At 33.0% G+C, this 16,075-nt stretch overlaps 2 protein-coding genes across 3 annotated transcripts; both read right to left on the bottom strand.

Moving 5' to 3' along the window:
* Positions 1-928: 928 nt before the first annotated feature.
* LOC118033127 (7-deoxyloganetin glucosyltransferase-like) lies at positions 929-3,591 on the bottom strand. The gene is made up of 2 exons (XM_035037984.2): positions 3,028-3,591; positions 929-2,095 (listed from the first exon to the last, which is right to left on the bottom strand). Exons 1-2 carry the CDS (start codon positions 3,533-3,535, stop codon positions 1,167-1,169), a joined length of 1,437 nt encoding a protein of 478 aa, XP_034893875.1. The 5' UTR covers positions 3,536-3,591; the 3' UTR covers positions 929-1,166.
* A 3,478-nt stretch (positions 3,592-7,069) lies between these two features.
* LOC118033123 (7-deoxyloganetin glucosyltransferase-like) lies at positions 7,070-8,985 on the bottom strand. Of its 2 annotated transcripts, none has more exons than XM_073405112.1 (2): positions 8,354-8,985; positions 7,070-8,043 (listed from the first exon to the last, which is right to left on the bottom strand). In XM_073405112.1, exons 1-2 carry the CDS (start codon positions 8,853-8,855, stop codon positions 7,151-7,153), a joined length of 1,395 nt encoding a protein of 464 aa, XP_073261213.1. In that variant the 5' UTR covers positions 8,856-8,985; the 3' UTR covers positions 7,070-7,150. The 2 variants fall into 2 exon arrangements, with proteins under 2 accessions (XP_073261213.1, XP_034893871.1); XM_035037980.2 differs by having other exon boundaries at positions 7,070-8,088; positions 8,354-8,984.
* Positions 8,986-16,075: the final 7,090 nt, after the last annotated feature.

Here is a 16,075-nt window from a genome sequence, read left to right as displayed (position 1 = left end):
ACGAAATTTGATCTTTTCATGAATTTTTTTTAATTGTTTGAAGAGATTATTTCATGGATGAACTTGTCCAAATTAATGGATGATGTACCCTCTGGCCCAACAGCTTCTTCAGCCAACCTTTTCCACTCCATAGCCTTTCCCCTCATTTTCTGACCCTCAGGTAATTCAGAAAAATTTTAAAAAAAATATTCGAGGTTTTAATATTTCATATAAAAAAAATTAAGAAATAATCCATTTGAATATATGCTATACATGTTATAAATAATTAAGTTTAAAAAAATTATTTCAAAAAGTTTTGTTATCCCAAATTGAAAAGATATTATCTTATTCTTTTAAGTTGAAGTATTTAAACCAAAAATGTTTTTTTATCCCACATTAAAAAAACATAATTTTTTTCCTTGTGAATATAAAGTATATATACTAAAAGACTTCAAATCCCATATTGAAAAAATAAAACATTCGTCTAATATTTATATAATGAACTTTGAAATGAGTTAGTAACCAATTGAAAAATATATAAAAAAAAGGGTTCTCCTGCTAGGAGAAAAATACATTTGAAAAAATCGGGTCTCTCCCGGGTTTTTCCTTGTCACCTTAGTTCTGGGTTGACCTGACGGGTCAACTAGTCTTCTCACAAGCTAATTGCACGCTCGGATTTTGAATAAAACAGACTTGACTATGGTCCCGGGTTAACCTACTGGGTTGGGCTGGACCTGATAACTATAATAGCATGGCTGCTATACCCAAAGTAATGGGTCTGACAATCACCTTGGATCTGGCAGCCATGCCAGGCCCAATTGCATACTTGGATCTAGTGATCAAGCAAGACCCAATAGCTTGGAATGTGACACACCAGACTCAATAGCTTTAAGTCTAACAATCATGTCTTGACCTAATATATATATAAGTAATTTTTTAAATAAAAATAAAAAATACAACGCATATAATCTTTTTAAATATCTATAATGTGATTTACAATACAAATATTCTAATCACATCAAGAGTCCATGGTGGTTTTGAAATATAGAATGCCAAAAGTGGGCCTACACCATGTTCGAAAGTGGAGCATTAATTTATTATGATATTTAAATTCCAATAAAAGGCAACGGATAGGTTATCTTTTTTTGTTTACAGACCACGAAATTTGATCTTATCATGAATTTTTTTTAATTGTTTGAAGAGATTATTTCATGGATGAACTTGTCCAAATTAATGGATGATGTACCCTCTGGCCCAACAGCTTCTTCAGCCAACCTTTTCCACTCCATAGCCTTTCCCCTCATTTTCTGACCCTTTTCCCCTTCCATCAGCTCCTTCACCAGCATCTCCACTTCTTCCCTCTTGACGTTATTATCAATCTCCATTCCAACTCCCCATTCGTTGCAGCTATATCTACAGTTCATTGCTTGATCAGCGAAGAAGGGCCAACACGCCATTGGAACACCAGCACACAAGCTCTCAATGGTTGAACCCCAGCCACTATGAGTTAGAAACCCTCCAACTGCTGGATGGTTAAGCACTTCCTCTTGTGGACACCAACTTGTAATAAAGCCACGCTTTTCAGTTTCCTCTGCAAATTCAGCTGGTAAATCAGCCGATTCACCGATGACCAAATCTGGCCTTATAATCCACAAGAATGGGATATTACTATTAACCAATCCCATTGCAAACTCCACCAGTTGATCAGCTGTCATCACTGTTATGCTTCCAAAATTCACGTACACCACTGATTTGGGTTCCTTTGTTTCCAGCCATTGGAGACACTCGTGGTCTTCTTTCCATAGACTGTAACCAATAGACTTCAAGCCATTTTCTTCGAATTGATTTAGGAGTAACTGGAGTGGTCCAATGGAATAAACTCGAGGGAAAATAATGGAAAGGCCATCTAAAACTTCTGGTTCCAAGGCGTCAAAAGTATGAAAAGCAATTGCACGAGCTTTAACAGAAGTCTCAGCAGCTCCAATGACAAAGTTAAAGACAACCTCATCTGGATCTGTTGTTTGAATAAATGGAAAATCTTTAAGACGAACGTCTTTCATACCAGGAGCCCAGTCTACTTTTGTCTCAAGATAGCCGTTGCTTAGATTGCTCAAATCTGCAAAACACAATCTTATTAGACCAAGCTCAATATGAAAATTTATTGCACATACTCATTGATCTTGCCTGCGTGATTTAAGCTTGGTAACTTTTGTCGGAACGCGGGCATACTAAATTAATTAAGTTGTAATATTGTTTTAATAATAATAAAGTGTATTAGCAAAAAAGAAATCATTTAAAAGATAATTTCTAAAAAGTTAAAACATCATTTACAATAAAATAAAATGAATGCGATGTAAATAAATAAATAAAAAGAAATAATAATCAAATTAGTGATTTATGTCTGTACACATTTAAATACTATTTACACTATAAATAAAATCATTATCAGTATAACTAAAATTAAATTAATTATACTTTAGCTAAATTGATAGTCTATGCAAGATCAAAGAGAAACTGATATTCCAATCCAGGAAAAACGAAATTATTTTTTATGAGCCAAATACTCCATATTACCCCCCTGAATCCGAAATATATATTCCACTAAAAAAGACTACTACTACTAATAATAAAAAATCTAGAGTACAGGGAATGCACAGGATACTCCCACCATCATAAAATTTTATGATTTCTAGGATTATCTGATTTAATGATTGTCAGATTTTTATAGAAGTGGTTTGGAAAAAGGATATATTATATAAAATTTACATGGTTCTATGGCATGTTATTTGAATTATGCCGTCGAACGTACAGTATATATAACTTAATATAATATATTATATTATAAATAAAAGAAATTGTTGTCGTGATAATGTTTTATAATCATTTCTCCATCAACTTGCAAGGGAGAATCTGGATGTTTGAAAATTTAGAAAAGAATAAAGCTGCAAAATACTAAAGAAGTTGTATAATGGTGTAATAAAGCCACTTTGCTTGGAAGTTCACTTGTAATTGATGACAACTTAAATAACAAACAAGCATGTGAATTACCTTTGATAGGGGTGAAGCCTCTCTCTCTGAGAGCATGGAGCTGTTTAAATCCCATATAGCCACATGCACTCATAGTGGCATACATCACAACTGGAAGACCAACTTCTTCCCCAGCTTTGATGGAGATTGGAGCGAAGGGGTCAGAAACAATGCAGGTAACCGGAGGGTTGTTCTCCGATACGGTATTTCTGAGTTCTAAAAGAAGATCTTTAAAGGCTGCTAAGAAATACTTGTTCATGGCATCACAAAGAGAAGGTATGTCTTGGGTGGCATCAATATCTGAAGGAGGGAGACCATCAGGAATGGTTCTAAAATGGAAGCCAGGCAAGTCATCAAGGGCATGAGGTCCTCTTGACCTAAGGAAACGTTTGTGATTGAATTCTGTGTTGACAAACGTGATGTGAAGACCTTTGTAGTGAAGAAGCTTTGCAAGTTTAAGCATAGTCTTTACATGACCTTGGAGTGGACTTGGGATCAGAACAACATGAGGCTTGGAAATGGATCCCATATCTCTCTCCTTCTCTCTTACTAGGGACCTTGCTTGCTTCACTATGTTCAGTCTCAATGAGCCTTTTCCTGTGATTTATAGCCAGAAATGCTTGTTTTTCTATTTCCAATTGTATCTTCCTTGAACTTTCTATTTTTATTTTATTAATGTCATGTTCTGCCAGGTCATTGTAGTTGTGCTCAAGTGATAACAACAAGAAATTTTACAGACCCGAGGGAATAAACAACGATAAAATTTTAAATATAAATATTTTATTATTTTTAACAGGTCATGTTTTTTTTATACTGTTTTTTTCCCCCAAGACAGACCCACCACGTAACCGATAGAAAGCAAGTAATTAATTTCTGAATCATGGCTCACAAGTACCTCCAAAATACAAGAATTTTACAAATTAATTATCACTATAATATATAAAATCTTATCAGCAAAATTAGCTGGCAGCCTGTAACGTAATATTGCACTGTCTCCAGCATCTATCATTGACCCTTTTTCTATTGGTATGAATGAATTGCCAATTATTTTTTCATTGAAAATTATTATTAAAATATGTATCCAGATTATGGCAACTAGAAAATGGATCCCAGCAACATGAGGCTTGGAAATGGATCCCATATCTCTCTCCTTCTCTCTTACTAGGTAGCTAGCTTGCTTGCTTCTCTCTGTTCAGTCTCAACGATTCTTTTCCTGTCATTTATAGCCAGAAATGCTTGTTTTTCTATTTCCAAATTTGTATCTTCCTTTAACTTTTTATTTTTATTTTATTAATGTCATGTTTGCCAAGTCATTGTAGTTGTACCACAAATCTTTTTATGCTTTTTTTTTTTATTTGTCTAGAAACAAGAGAAGCTAGCATGTTGGTTATTTGATTGAAGAGTAACTAGCAAGGGCTAATAGCATAAACACGATAAAATTTAGAAGAAAGGCCATCCGAAACATATGGCTATAACGTTTTGAATGTATGAATAATAAGTGCATTCTCAGCACCTTCCATGGAGAAGTTTAGTCCAAATTCATCAGGATCTCTTCTTCGAGAAAATGGAAAATCCTAGAGACAAGCTTCTCAATCTTTTCCCTTTTGACATGGAGAAGTTTAGTCCAAATCCATCAATCTCCATGCCAACTCCCCATTCAGTGCAGAATGGCTAACAGCTCTCAATAGTTGAACCCAACCGCAACGAGTTAGAAACCCTCCAACTGATGGATGGTTGAGTACTTCTTCATGTGGACACCAGCTTGCAATAAGGCCACGTTACTGAATTTCTGCTGCAAACTCAGGTGGCAAAATCTTCGAATTGCCAATTACAAGATCCGGCCTTATAATCCACAATAATGGGATCTTGGTCACATTGCAAACTTGAATAGTTGTTCTGCTGTCATCACGGTCATGCTTCCGGAACCCACATAGATCACTGAGCTTGGTTCTTTGGTATCCAATCGATGGAGACATTTGATGGAACTAATTTTTGAAGTTTTCATTTAAAATTAACCTTATAAAACTATTATATTAATATTTTAATATAAAAAAATACTTTGAAAAACAAAATAAAATTAAGAGAGCAAATTGTCCCTCTTGCTACACCGTGGCTCCGCCACTGTTTCGCCCTGAGAACATGAATTTGCTTTAATCCCATTATGGCTTAAGCAGACATTGTACAAATTAGATAAAAAAAAATGATGTTTTAATTTTTGTTTTCCCAGTTATTTTTGTATTTCTCTCTTAATTAGGTTTCAATATTTTCTTTGGTTTAAAGTTTCATTATTCACATTTAGAATTTTATCAAATCATAGTTTTTTTTGTTCTCTCTAGACTTGGAGCGATAATTTAATACGATGTGTCAAGATATGGCACTCAAAACACAATGCTTGGATTACACAACACTTGACCTTGAAACAAATCTTAGGTTCAGCACAAACCCCACCTAGGTAGGGCAAAACTCGAATCCAAACATTGGACGAGAACACCAATTAATTGTCGTAATATAAGCCATTAGGACACCAGCTGACGTGTATATAAGCCATACAGTATAGACACTCTTTTTAGTAATATTACTCGCACTCTTTCTCATATCACACACTCCACTGTACTTTGTTTTATGTCCCCCACTTGTTGCAAATAAAAACTATCTTTATTCCTTTTCCTTTAGTTGACCGGTGGAAATCGTTTTATGATAGTGTTTGGTGAGGTTTATCCGTAACCATAATTTTTAACGTTTGGTAAAGTTACTACCACAGTTTTTTAATGGTGGATCCCACCATTAACTGTGGTGCAACCACAGTTTATAAGAAGCAGTGGAGCATGGCTCCACTGTAGCTGTTCACTAAAGTGAACGTTTTTTTTTTTTTTTTAAATTTTTTTTTTGAAAAACCAGTGTGCTACACTTTTTGTATAAAAAGTTTAGGTTTTTTTTTTTTTAAAAATCAGTGTAATTAATTGATTTCACTCGCACTATTCACGTGAACATGAACAATATTTTTTTTTTTGTTAAAAAAATAGTTTAAGATGAATTAAATTTATTCTTATTGTAATCTCAATTTATTTCTGATAATATTTTATCTAATTTTATTGTATGCTCAAACAATCATGAAAACTATAGTTTTTGTCGAATGAATTTTGTACGTAATGAAATTGTAATTTTTTTTTTAAATTGAGTTTTACTCGAAAAATTAGTATTTAATATTATTTAATAACACTACATAAATTAGAAGGATATCGCATGATGATGTAGCATTTGTGGAATTTGATTGCAATTCTAATTATGTTCTTGTCGGGTCCAACCCAATTAAAAAAAATCAGTTTTTATTTTTTTTAATTGTATTTTATTCAAAAAATTAGAAGGATGTCGCTTGATAACGTTAAAAAAATTTTCAGTTTTTATTGTTGTATCCTTAAGAAACCATGAAAAAATATGGTTATTGTTGGATAAATTTCGTATGTGATAACATTGCATATAGTTTAATTGAATAATAAAAAATATTTGATATCAATATTATTTATTTCATGATATAATAACAATAGTTAAATCTATAAATATTTAAATTAAAAATATTTTTAAATTATTTTATAACCTCAATTTGAAAAGCATTTTTTTAACCAAACACATTAAACTATTTTTTGTTCAACCTCAATTTCAACCACAGTTTTAACCAAACATATATTTTTCCAAACCAACCTCAACTAAAAGTACTTTTTATAAAACAACTTTTTTAAAACCACAACCACAACAGCAACCACAATCCCAAACACACCCATATCACGGTAACGGTCTTTATACCTAAATAAAATATTAAAAAAATTTCAATTTTTTTAAAACCCTTTAAAAACCCAAAACAAATATATTACTCGTAACCTTCTGCACAATTCAAGAATGGTAGGTGTTGAAAAATCTCAGTCAACAAGCATGCCTGAATATTTAGTTGGAGGCTTCTGAGAAACTCAAAGAATAGGAGGCGGTGATAAATTAATTTCTGGATTGATCTTTAACAGGGACTGTTCAATTAATGGACAAACATATGGACGATTGAGACAAACACCACTAATGCAAACACTAGCTTTCTTCAATTCGCAAGCAATAAAATCCCATCACAGAAGTATTTTCTCTTTTGAATGATCATAGGTTAGAAAGTGATGTTTGATTGTAACATTTCATTGATGAACTTGTCTAAATTAATGGATGATGAACCATTAGGGACAGTAGCTTCTTCCGCCACCTTCCTCCAGTGTTTGGCCTTTTCCCTCATTTTCTTACACTCTTCTCCTCCCATCAAGTTCCTGATAAGCGTCTCCACTTCGTCCCTCCTGACATTGTTATCAATCTCCATGCCAACTCCCCATTCAATGCAAGCATAGCTACAATTTATTGGTTGATCAGCGAATAAAGGCCAACATATCACTGGCACTCCAGCACACAAGCTTTCAATAATCGAATTCCAACCAGTATGAGTTAGAAATCCCCCAACTGATGGGTGGTTCAGAACTTCCTCTTGTGGACACCAACTAGTCACGAAACCACGATTCTGAGTTTCCACTTGAAACTCAGATGGCAAAATCGCCGACTCACCGGTAACCAAATCCGGCCTTATAATCCACAAGAACGAGATCTCGCTATTAGCTAGTCCCATGGCAAACTCAACCAGCTGCTCCGCTGTCATCACTGCTATGCTTCCAAAGTTCACATAGACAACTGACTTGGGCTCCTTGGTATCTAGCCACTGAAGGCATTCACTATCTTCTTTCCATAGATTGTATCCAACAGAGCTCAAACCATCTTGTTGGATTTGATTGAGAAGCAACTGAAGTGGACCGATGGAATACACACGAGGAAATATAGTGGAAAGGCCATCCAAAACATCTTGCTCCAATGCATCAAAAGTATGAATAGCAATTGCATGAGCCTTAACGGAAGCCTCAGCAGCTCGCATTACAAAGTTGAATGGAAAGTCATCTGGATCTATTGTTCGAGTATACGGAAAATCTTTAAGTTGGAGCGGTTTCATACCAGGGATTCCTTCTATAATTGTAGTTTCAAGATAACCATTTGTTAGATAACTTTCATCTGTAAAAACACAGCGCGTTAAAGTTGGATCATGCTGAGCAATCAGTGGATAGAATCATCAAACAATCATAGTTGTGTTCAAACAAGAATTTTCTTGATTATAACTAATAAGCAGGCAATCTAAATCAATAAAAATGACTCATGATCTTACAAAAACTTTCTTGAAAAGTTTTGAGCGCACAATTGGCCTGATCTTAATTTACCAATCCAAGAATCAAGACTAGACCAACCACATGCCCTGTGACCTCTACGACAAGATCAGTACCTTTAAGTGGAAGGAAGCCCTTCTCCTTGAGGTCATGAAGCTGCTTGAATCCCATATATCCACATGCAGACATGGTGACAAGCATCACAATTGGGAGTCCAAGTTCTTCAGCAGCTGTGATGGTGAATCGCACGAAAACATCAGAAACTAGGCAAGTAATCGGAGGATTGTCAAGTTTGGCTAGAAGAACCTTTAAGGGAGCTAACATATTATTTTCAACAGCCATGGCAAGAGGAATAGTTTCCTGGGAAGCATCTATATGTGAAGGAGGCAGGCCATCAGGGATGGTTTCAAACCGGAAGTGGGGCAAGCCATCAAGGGCATCTGGGCCCCTTGATTTCAAGAAACGTTGGTGATTGAATTCTGTGTTGACAAATGTTATGTGAAAGCCTTTGGAGTGTAAGAGTTTTGCCAATTTAAGCATGGTTTTTATATGGCTTTGAAATGGATACGGGATCAAAACCATGTGAGGCATATAATTAGCTTCTGGTTTGGATCCCATCTCTCACAACTCTCTCTATGCTTGCTTCGTTTCTTCAGAAGGTATATTATTGTATGTGAAATCCCTGCTGATATATCTCATCGATGAATATCTTTTAGGGTGTTTGTCTCTTTATAAGTAAAAGATATGTGGCTTGTTTTAGTTCTCTATGTCACCATCTTATAGAAAACTTGGCCAAGTGCTTGTGTTACGGGTGACCGGATCTTGTACGGGTTTAATTATTTTATTTTTCGTGGTGATTTAGTTTTAAATAAATCAATAGCTTCTATGATTCGATTACAAATTCAACGCCCATTTACATTATTGGTTTTTTGAATTAATTTGTCCGCCCAAGTCAGATTTAACAATTATACACACATGAGTTGTCAACAGACAATCAAGCTTTTCATAATTACCTTACTTGGATTCAAACTTCTTCCACTGCATGGCTTTTCCCGTCATTTGCTTACCCTCTTCTCTTCCATTAACATTTTGACATTGAAATAATTTTTAATCTCCACACCAACTCCCCACTCACTGCCAGCATATATAGCTACTGTTTATTGCCTGATCAGGAAAAAAAAAGGGCCAACAAATCATAGGAACTCCTGCACATAAGCAACAGTTGATTCTCGTTAGAGTCTCTCCAGCCTCAAAGATTTTTTTTAGTATAAAGAGTTTAGAGATTGTTTAGATATAAAGTAATATTCTAATTTTTAAAAAAATTATGTCGAAAAAAAAAAAAACTATCAAGTTAATGCTATGTGGCTACAATGGACAGAAGAGTGTGAAAATCTTGCTGAAAGATTTGAACGACAACTTGCTCTCATTTTTGTCGTCGCTGATGTAGGTTGAGCATTCACATTGATCAGTTATTCAACAACAAAAAAAAAAGAACATGACTGATGAGTTTTGCCATATAGTATTATTATATTAATACAACTATATATTTAATATTAATAAAGATTATATTTATTTTTAATATTTATATAATATTATATTAATGAATCTAATATTTGATTTATAAATTTAGAGTAAAGAAAGAGTTCATAGGACAAAAATACTTTATAAAAAAAAAATTATAAAGTTGTTATAATTATAGAATTCCTATTATATCAAAGAATTATTTCTAAAATGTTCCTTATCGATATTCTTTTAAATACTAAATATTTATTAGAGCAATATAGATTGATATATATTATGTTTTTTCTTTTATGAAAAGAAGTTAATGTTCTTATAAGTTGAGGTATAAGAGATACCTAGAACTAATATGTAGGTGCTTACTATAAGACATGCACACTAAACTGACCCGCATGAGAATTTCATATACAAATATAACATATATATATGTAAAGGCTCAAGTGATGGTTGTGTAAGTAATTCTTAGATTTAAGATCACTAAGTTATTTTATAAAGAGAATGTTATGTTTTGAACCTATTATATGTTATCTTAATTGAGGTAATGAAGAGGTAAACATTAGATTATAACATGAATCATATGAAGGTACTTGAGTGATCAATAAAGGATTTATCATCCTAGGTGATTTAAAAAAAATGCTCTATCTGATCTCAAATTGTATTGACTGAGAAATTCTTGGCCAAGATGAAATGACATTTTAAAAAAACTTCAAATTTTATTCAAATGATCTAACTATTACATAGAGAACATACATGATTTAACATGTTAGATATACTCCATATTTTAATGTTAAATTAGAACAAACATGAGAATAAAACTACTAGTCTTGTTATAATTATAATTATTAGAAAAAAAATTCTAAAAGGAGGGGGGAAACTATTGTAGAAATTCATAATAAAAAAGATGATTTTTTTCATTTTAAAAACAAACCAAATAACTAGTTACTGGTGGTAATATTGTTTTTCTATAGGTATTTATTAGTCATTACTGTATAAAATAATTATATTGTCTTTTAAATCAAAATTTTAAAGTTAATAACTAGTGACATTTTTGTATTTTCATTTTTTCCAGCTCCATGAAATGATGTAAATACCCTTAAAGAAGAAATTTTCTTTTAATTTATGTTAAGAGGCATTTTTGTATTTTCATTCATTTTTTTTTATTAGGTTTGATAGATAAGCACTATTGTAATTTTATTTCCAATAAAAACAAAATCATAAATGAATCAGAAAAATCACTCTGGAAATTAAACACATAATAAAAAAATCAATATTATTTAAAAAAGGCCCTCTAAGCAAAATAAAAGAGAGGAAGTTTTTTCTATTTTTTTTTTATTTTAAAATTTTTAACTGGTCACATCACTTTATTTCTTTTCAATTTCATTCTTTAAAGTTATATTTTCATGACAACCATAGTCATCAAACTCGGCCAAGGGGTCGGGTCTCGAGTTGCTTGTCAACCCGGAAAAATTAAAAAAAAAAGTTTGAGATTTTAATATATCATATGAAAAATTAAGATACAATCCATTTGGATATAGGCTATACATATTGTAAATAATTAAGTTTAAAAGATTATTTGAAAATATTTTTTATCCCACACTAGAAAGATATTATCTTATTCTTTTATGTTGAAGTATTTAAACCAATTTTTTTTTTATCCCATATTAAAAAAAATATAATTTTTTTTCTTGTGAACATAAAGTATATATACTAAAGGGTTTGAAATCCCGCATTGAAAAAAATAAAACATTCGTCTAGTATTTATATAGTGAACTTTTAAATGAGTTAGTAACCAACTAAAAAATAAGAAAAAAAGGTCTTTAGCTAGAAGAAAAAATACATTTGAAAAAAATTGGATCTCTACTAAGTTTTGCCCTGTCACCTGAGTTCTGAGTTGACCTGACGGGTCAACTGGTCTTCTTTTAGGCTAATTGCAGGCCTGAATTTTGAATGAAATAAACTTGACTAATTGCCCGGATTAACCTGCCGGGTTGGGCCTGATAATTGTAATGGCATGGATGCCAGACCCAAGGTAATGGATCTGGTAATCACTTTGGAGCTGGTAATCACTTTGGATCTGGTGGCCATGCCAGACCCAATTGCACACATAAGTTTGGTGGCCGAGTGAGACCTAATAGCTTGGAGTGTGGCACACCAAACCCAATAGCTTTAAGTCTGGCGACCATGCCTTGACCCAACATGCACCAACAACTTTTTTAATAAAAAATAGAAAAGATAGCGCCCTTCATGATCCTTTGAACATCTACAGTGTGGTTCACAATGCAAATACTCTATGTCTATAGTGCAAACACTCTATTTTGAGTGGTCATGCCTTGACCCAACACGCACCAGCAACTTTTTGAATAAAAAATAAAAAAGACAACGCCCCTCATGATTCTTTGAACATTTATAATGTGGTTTACAATGCAAATACTCTATGTCTATAATGCAAACACTATATCTATAATGCAAACACTCTATTTTTAGCCTATTTCTAAATTGCACACATATACTTTAAAAAACATGTCCTCCATGTCAAAATCCATGGCAAACTCCTTTTTAAAAATCGCCACCTTTAATTTTGTCAATTCTAATGGCATTGATATTATCTCTATGCCTTGCAGAAACTATCATCATTGATAATACCATTGAAATTACTCTATCTTACACCATGTGGGTAAAATAATATCAACTACTTAAGAGCACACTAATTGTCTCCCTAAGGTATTGTCTTTAATGATTTTGTTGTACCATGTTTCAACCACTCTAGCATCGATATAACTCGCATAATGTCTATTCACTTTGCCTTGGTTGAATTTTGTTAGAAATGCTATGAAAGTGTCACAACCTCCTTAAAACAAGGAAAAGCCTATAGTGATGAACTTGCAACGGTTGGTAAGACTCTTGCTCCTTTAGACTTTAACCTTTACCTATTTAAAATGTTTTGTGACAGAGTTTAAGAATCTTGTAAGAACTTTTACGAATCAGATGATCAACTTGCACCAACAAACTTTATTTTTTCTTCCTCAATTTCCATACCTAACTCTTTGAATTTTGAAAATAACCCTTTGATTTATTCTTTCTTTATATTTGACCATTGTTCTTTTTACTATTATTTATTTTATATGAAATAATTTATAAAATTAATTATTTTTTTTTTAATTTTACTCTCTTTTAATTTTTTATCTATTATATTTGATCCATATTTTTTTGTTTGTTATTTATTTTATTTGAAATAATTTTTAAAATTGATTTTTTTACAATTTCATTTTCCAGTTTTTTTCATATCACAGGTTTGACGTGTTAGCCCAAATTAACTCGAGTAATTTTTTTTTAAATTTATCTATTAGTGTTGCTTTTTTTTTAATCATATTACTAAATTAACTAAGTTTATTAAATCTAGTAAAGTTAATAATCCAACTCTTTGATTTTTTTCTTTTTTAAAAGCACAACTATCTTCTAATTGTCTTTTTATATGTATATATATATTAAAAAAAAATTGACTTTCGTGACCTAGTGCGAGATACCAATCTAGTTGCTCACAATATGTGAAAGAAAGATGAAGGAAGAAGGTTACTTTTCATGCTTTTTGGAGTCTCCCTCTTGAATGACATATTGGTTTTGTTGACCTGGAATAATAAAGTAAATGATTAATGATCTAACCATCAACAATCCCTTCTCTCTGACTAGCTAGCTACCTTCACTATGTTCAATCTCAATGAGACTTTTCCTGTCATTTATAGCCAGCAATGCTTGTTTTTCTATTTCCAAATCTTGGATCTTCCTTGACCTTGTTTCTTTTTAATTAACGTCGTGTTCCGCTAGGTCGTTGTGTTATTACTTCAGAGATCACTCACTAATTTCAAGTACCTCCAAGATGCAGGGATTTTATTAATTAATTATTACTATATTATATTAAATCTTCCTAGCAAAATTACCTGATGACATGTGGGTTGTCGTTATAGTCTCTCCAGCCTCTATTTTTTTTTTTTTTTTTAGTGTAAAGAGTTTAGAGAATATATAGATACAAAGTAATATTCTATTTTTTTTAAAAAAATTAAATCGGGAGAAAAAAACAAACTAGCAAGTTAATGCTATGGGCCAGCAATGGACAAAAGTGTGTGAATTTGTTTTTTTTTTGAAAGAAGTCGTTATATTAAAAAAGTTAACTAAAAGATAACTAAAAACAAATTACAAGAAAGAATGTGAATTTATAGCCGAAAGTTTTGATCGACAACTTGTTCTCCTTACTAGTGATGGGGAAAGGGAGAGATGGATAGCTAGAAACATCAAGGAATCTCAATTCTAGAGGGAATATGGACGTCCTTCATCAAATTAAATTGCCATCTAACCTCAAAATATATCAATACAGTATATTGTAGGGGGTGGATGTTAATTAAATCCTTTGCATATTTTATTTTTATACGTTGAATTTTTTTTAATTAAATATTAATGAGGTTCTAAAATCCAAGTAATTTATTAATTTCTTGATTTTGATAATCTGATCTATTCTTCTAAAATATATTTAAAAACAAATTTAATTTCAATTAATGTATGGATTAATTAATCCTAAAATATTTCTAACTACTAAACCTAACAAAGAAAAATAAATAAATTCAATGGTATGCAAATCATTATTTAAGATATAAGTTTTTAAGATGGCAGTCAACAATCCATAGACATAAGTTTTTCATGCTTTTCAGAGTCTCCCACATGATTAATAGATGCGAATCGCTGCCTTGGTTGGAGAAACTACATGATCATTGATCTTATCACATCAACAATCCATGGTGGTTTTGAAATATAGAATGCCAAAAGTGGGCCTACAACATGTTCGAAAATGGAGCATTTATTTATTATGATATTTAAATTCCAATAAAAGGCAACGGATAGGGAAGGGCCACGAAATTTGATCTTATCATGATTTTTTTTTAATTCTAGTGTGAAGAAAACATGAAGCGGAAAATAAAGAAGAACAAAATACTGAATTCTTGTATGTAATTCTATTGCAGCAGAGAAATATATATACAACAGGAAGTTCTATAATTAAGGAGAAGAATCAACTACATTGACTACGATCTGCCTAATTTACAGGTATTGATAAGGTAACACAATATTAGAATATATCTTGAAGATACACATTATCTTGACAATCAACCATATCTTCAAGATCCCCCCTCAAGGTGGAGCATGAAGATTTTGAATGCCCAACTTGCGGAGAAGGAAGTGAAAACGATCACGTCCCAACGCTTTAGTTAGGATATCTGCTAACTGAAAGTGTGTTGAAACATATTGTGCGGCAATGAGGCCAGATTGTAAGTGCTCACGAATAAAGTGACAGTCGATCTCTATATGCTTAGTGCGTTCATGAAACACAGGATTAGTAGCAATGTGTAAAGCGGATTGATTATCACAGTGCAAAAACATAGGTTGAGAATGAGGCACGGAGAGATCAGCAAGCAGACTATGTAACCATATCAGTTCACTGGTGGCAGCAGCCATAGAGCGATATTCGGATTCAGCAGATGAACGTGACACTGTGGGTTGTTTCTTGGACTTCCACGATATAGGAGCATCACCAAGAAAGATGTAATAACCAGTAACCGATCGTCGAGTCATGGGACAGCTTGCCCAGTCGGCATCACAATAAACTTTGATATGAAAATCACTGTTGGATGGAAAGAAAAGGCCTTGACCAGGAGAACTCTTTAAGTAGCGAAGAACATAATATGCAGCATCAAGATGTGGCTGACACGGTTTGTGCATGAATTGACTGAGAAGTTGCACTGCATAAGTAACATCTTGTCGAGAAATTGTGAGATAAATAAGACGTCCAATCAAGCGACGATATTGACTCGGATCTGGTAAAGGTTCTCCACAGTCTGAAGACAGGCGATGCTATTGAGGAATGGGAAAAGCAGCTGGCTTACTGCCAGCCATACCAGTCTCTTTTAATAAATCAAGAGTATATTTGCGTTGGCAAAGAGATATTCCTTGAGGAGAACGAGCCAACTCTAAGCCAAGAAAATACTTAAGTGTGCCGAGGTCTTTGATGGAAAAACATGTACTGAGGTAATGTTTGAGTTGCTGAATCTGCAAAAAATCATTTCCAGCAATAACCATGTCATCGACATAGACAAGGAGAGCCAGGAAAGATGTACCTTTAATCAGAGTAAAGAGTGAATGATCATTTGAGGATTGTGTGAAGCCATATTTTCTTAAGGACCGGGAGAACTTTTCGAACCATTGACGAGGTGCCTGCTTCAGTCCGTATAAGGATTTATGGAGCCTGTATACCCGATTGTCACCTGATGGCAGATAGC

Source organism: Populus alba, chromosome 16, assembly GCF_005239225.2.
Source record: "Populus alba chromosome 16, ASM523922v2, whole genome shotgun sequence".
Lineage (NCBI taxonomy): Eukaryota > Viridiplantae > Streptophyta > Magnoliopsida > Malpighiales > Salicaceae > Populus > Populus alba.
Note: the sequence above shows the minus strand (reverse complement) of the source record. Positions and strands in the feature narration are given on the sequence as shown.

Coding starts and splice junctions, on each gene's coding strand:
- LOC118033127 (XM_035037984.2), bottom strand. CDS start 3,535: ATGGGATCCATTTCCAAGCCTCATGTTGTTCTGATCCCAAGTCCACTC. Junction 2,096..3,027: donor AGGCTTCACCCCTATCAAAG/GTAATTCACATG, acceptor TGTGTTTTGCAG/ATTTGAGCAATCTAAGCAAC.
- LOC118033123 (XM_035037980.2), bottom strand. CDS start 8,855: ATGGGATCCAAACCAGAAGCTAATTATATGCCTCACATGGTTTTGATC. Junction 8,089..8,353: donor GGGCTTCCTTCCACTTAAAG/GTACTGATCTTG, acceptor GTGTTTTTACAG/ATGAAAGTTATCTAACAAAT.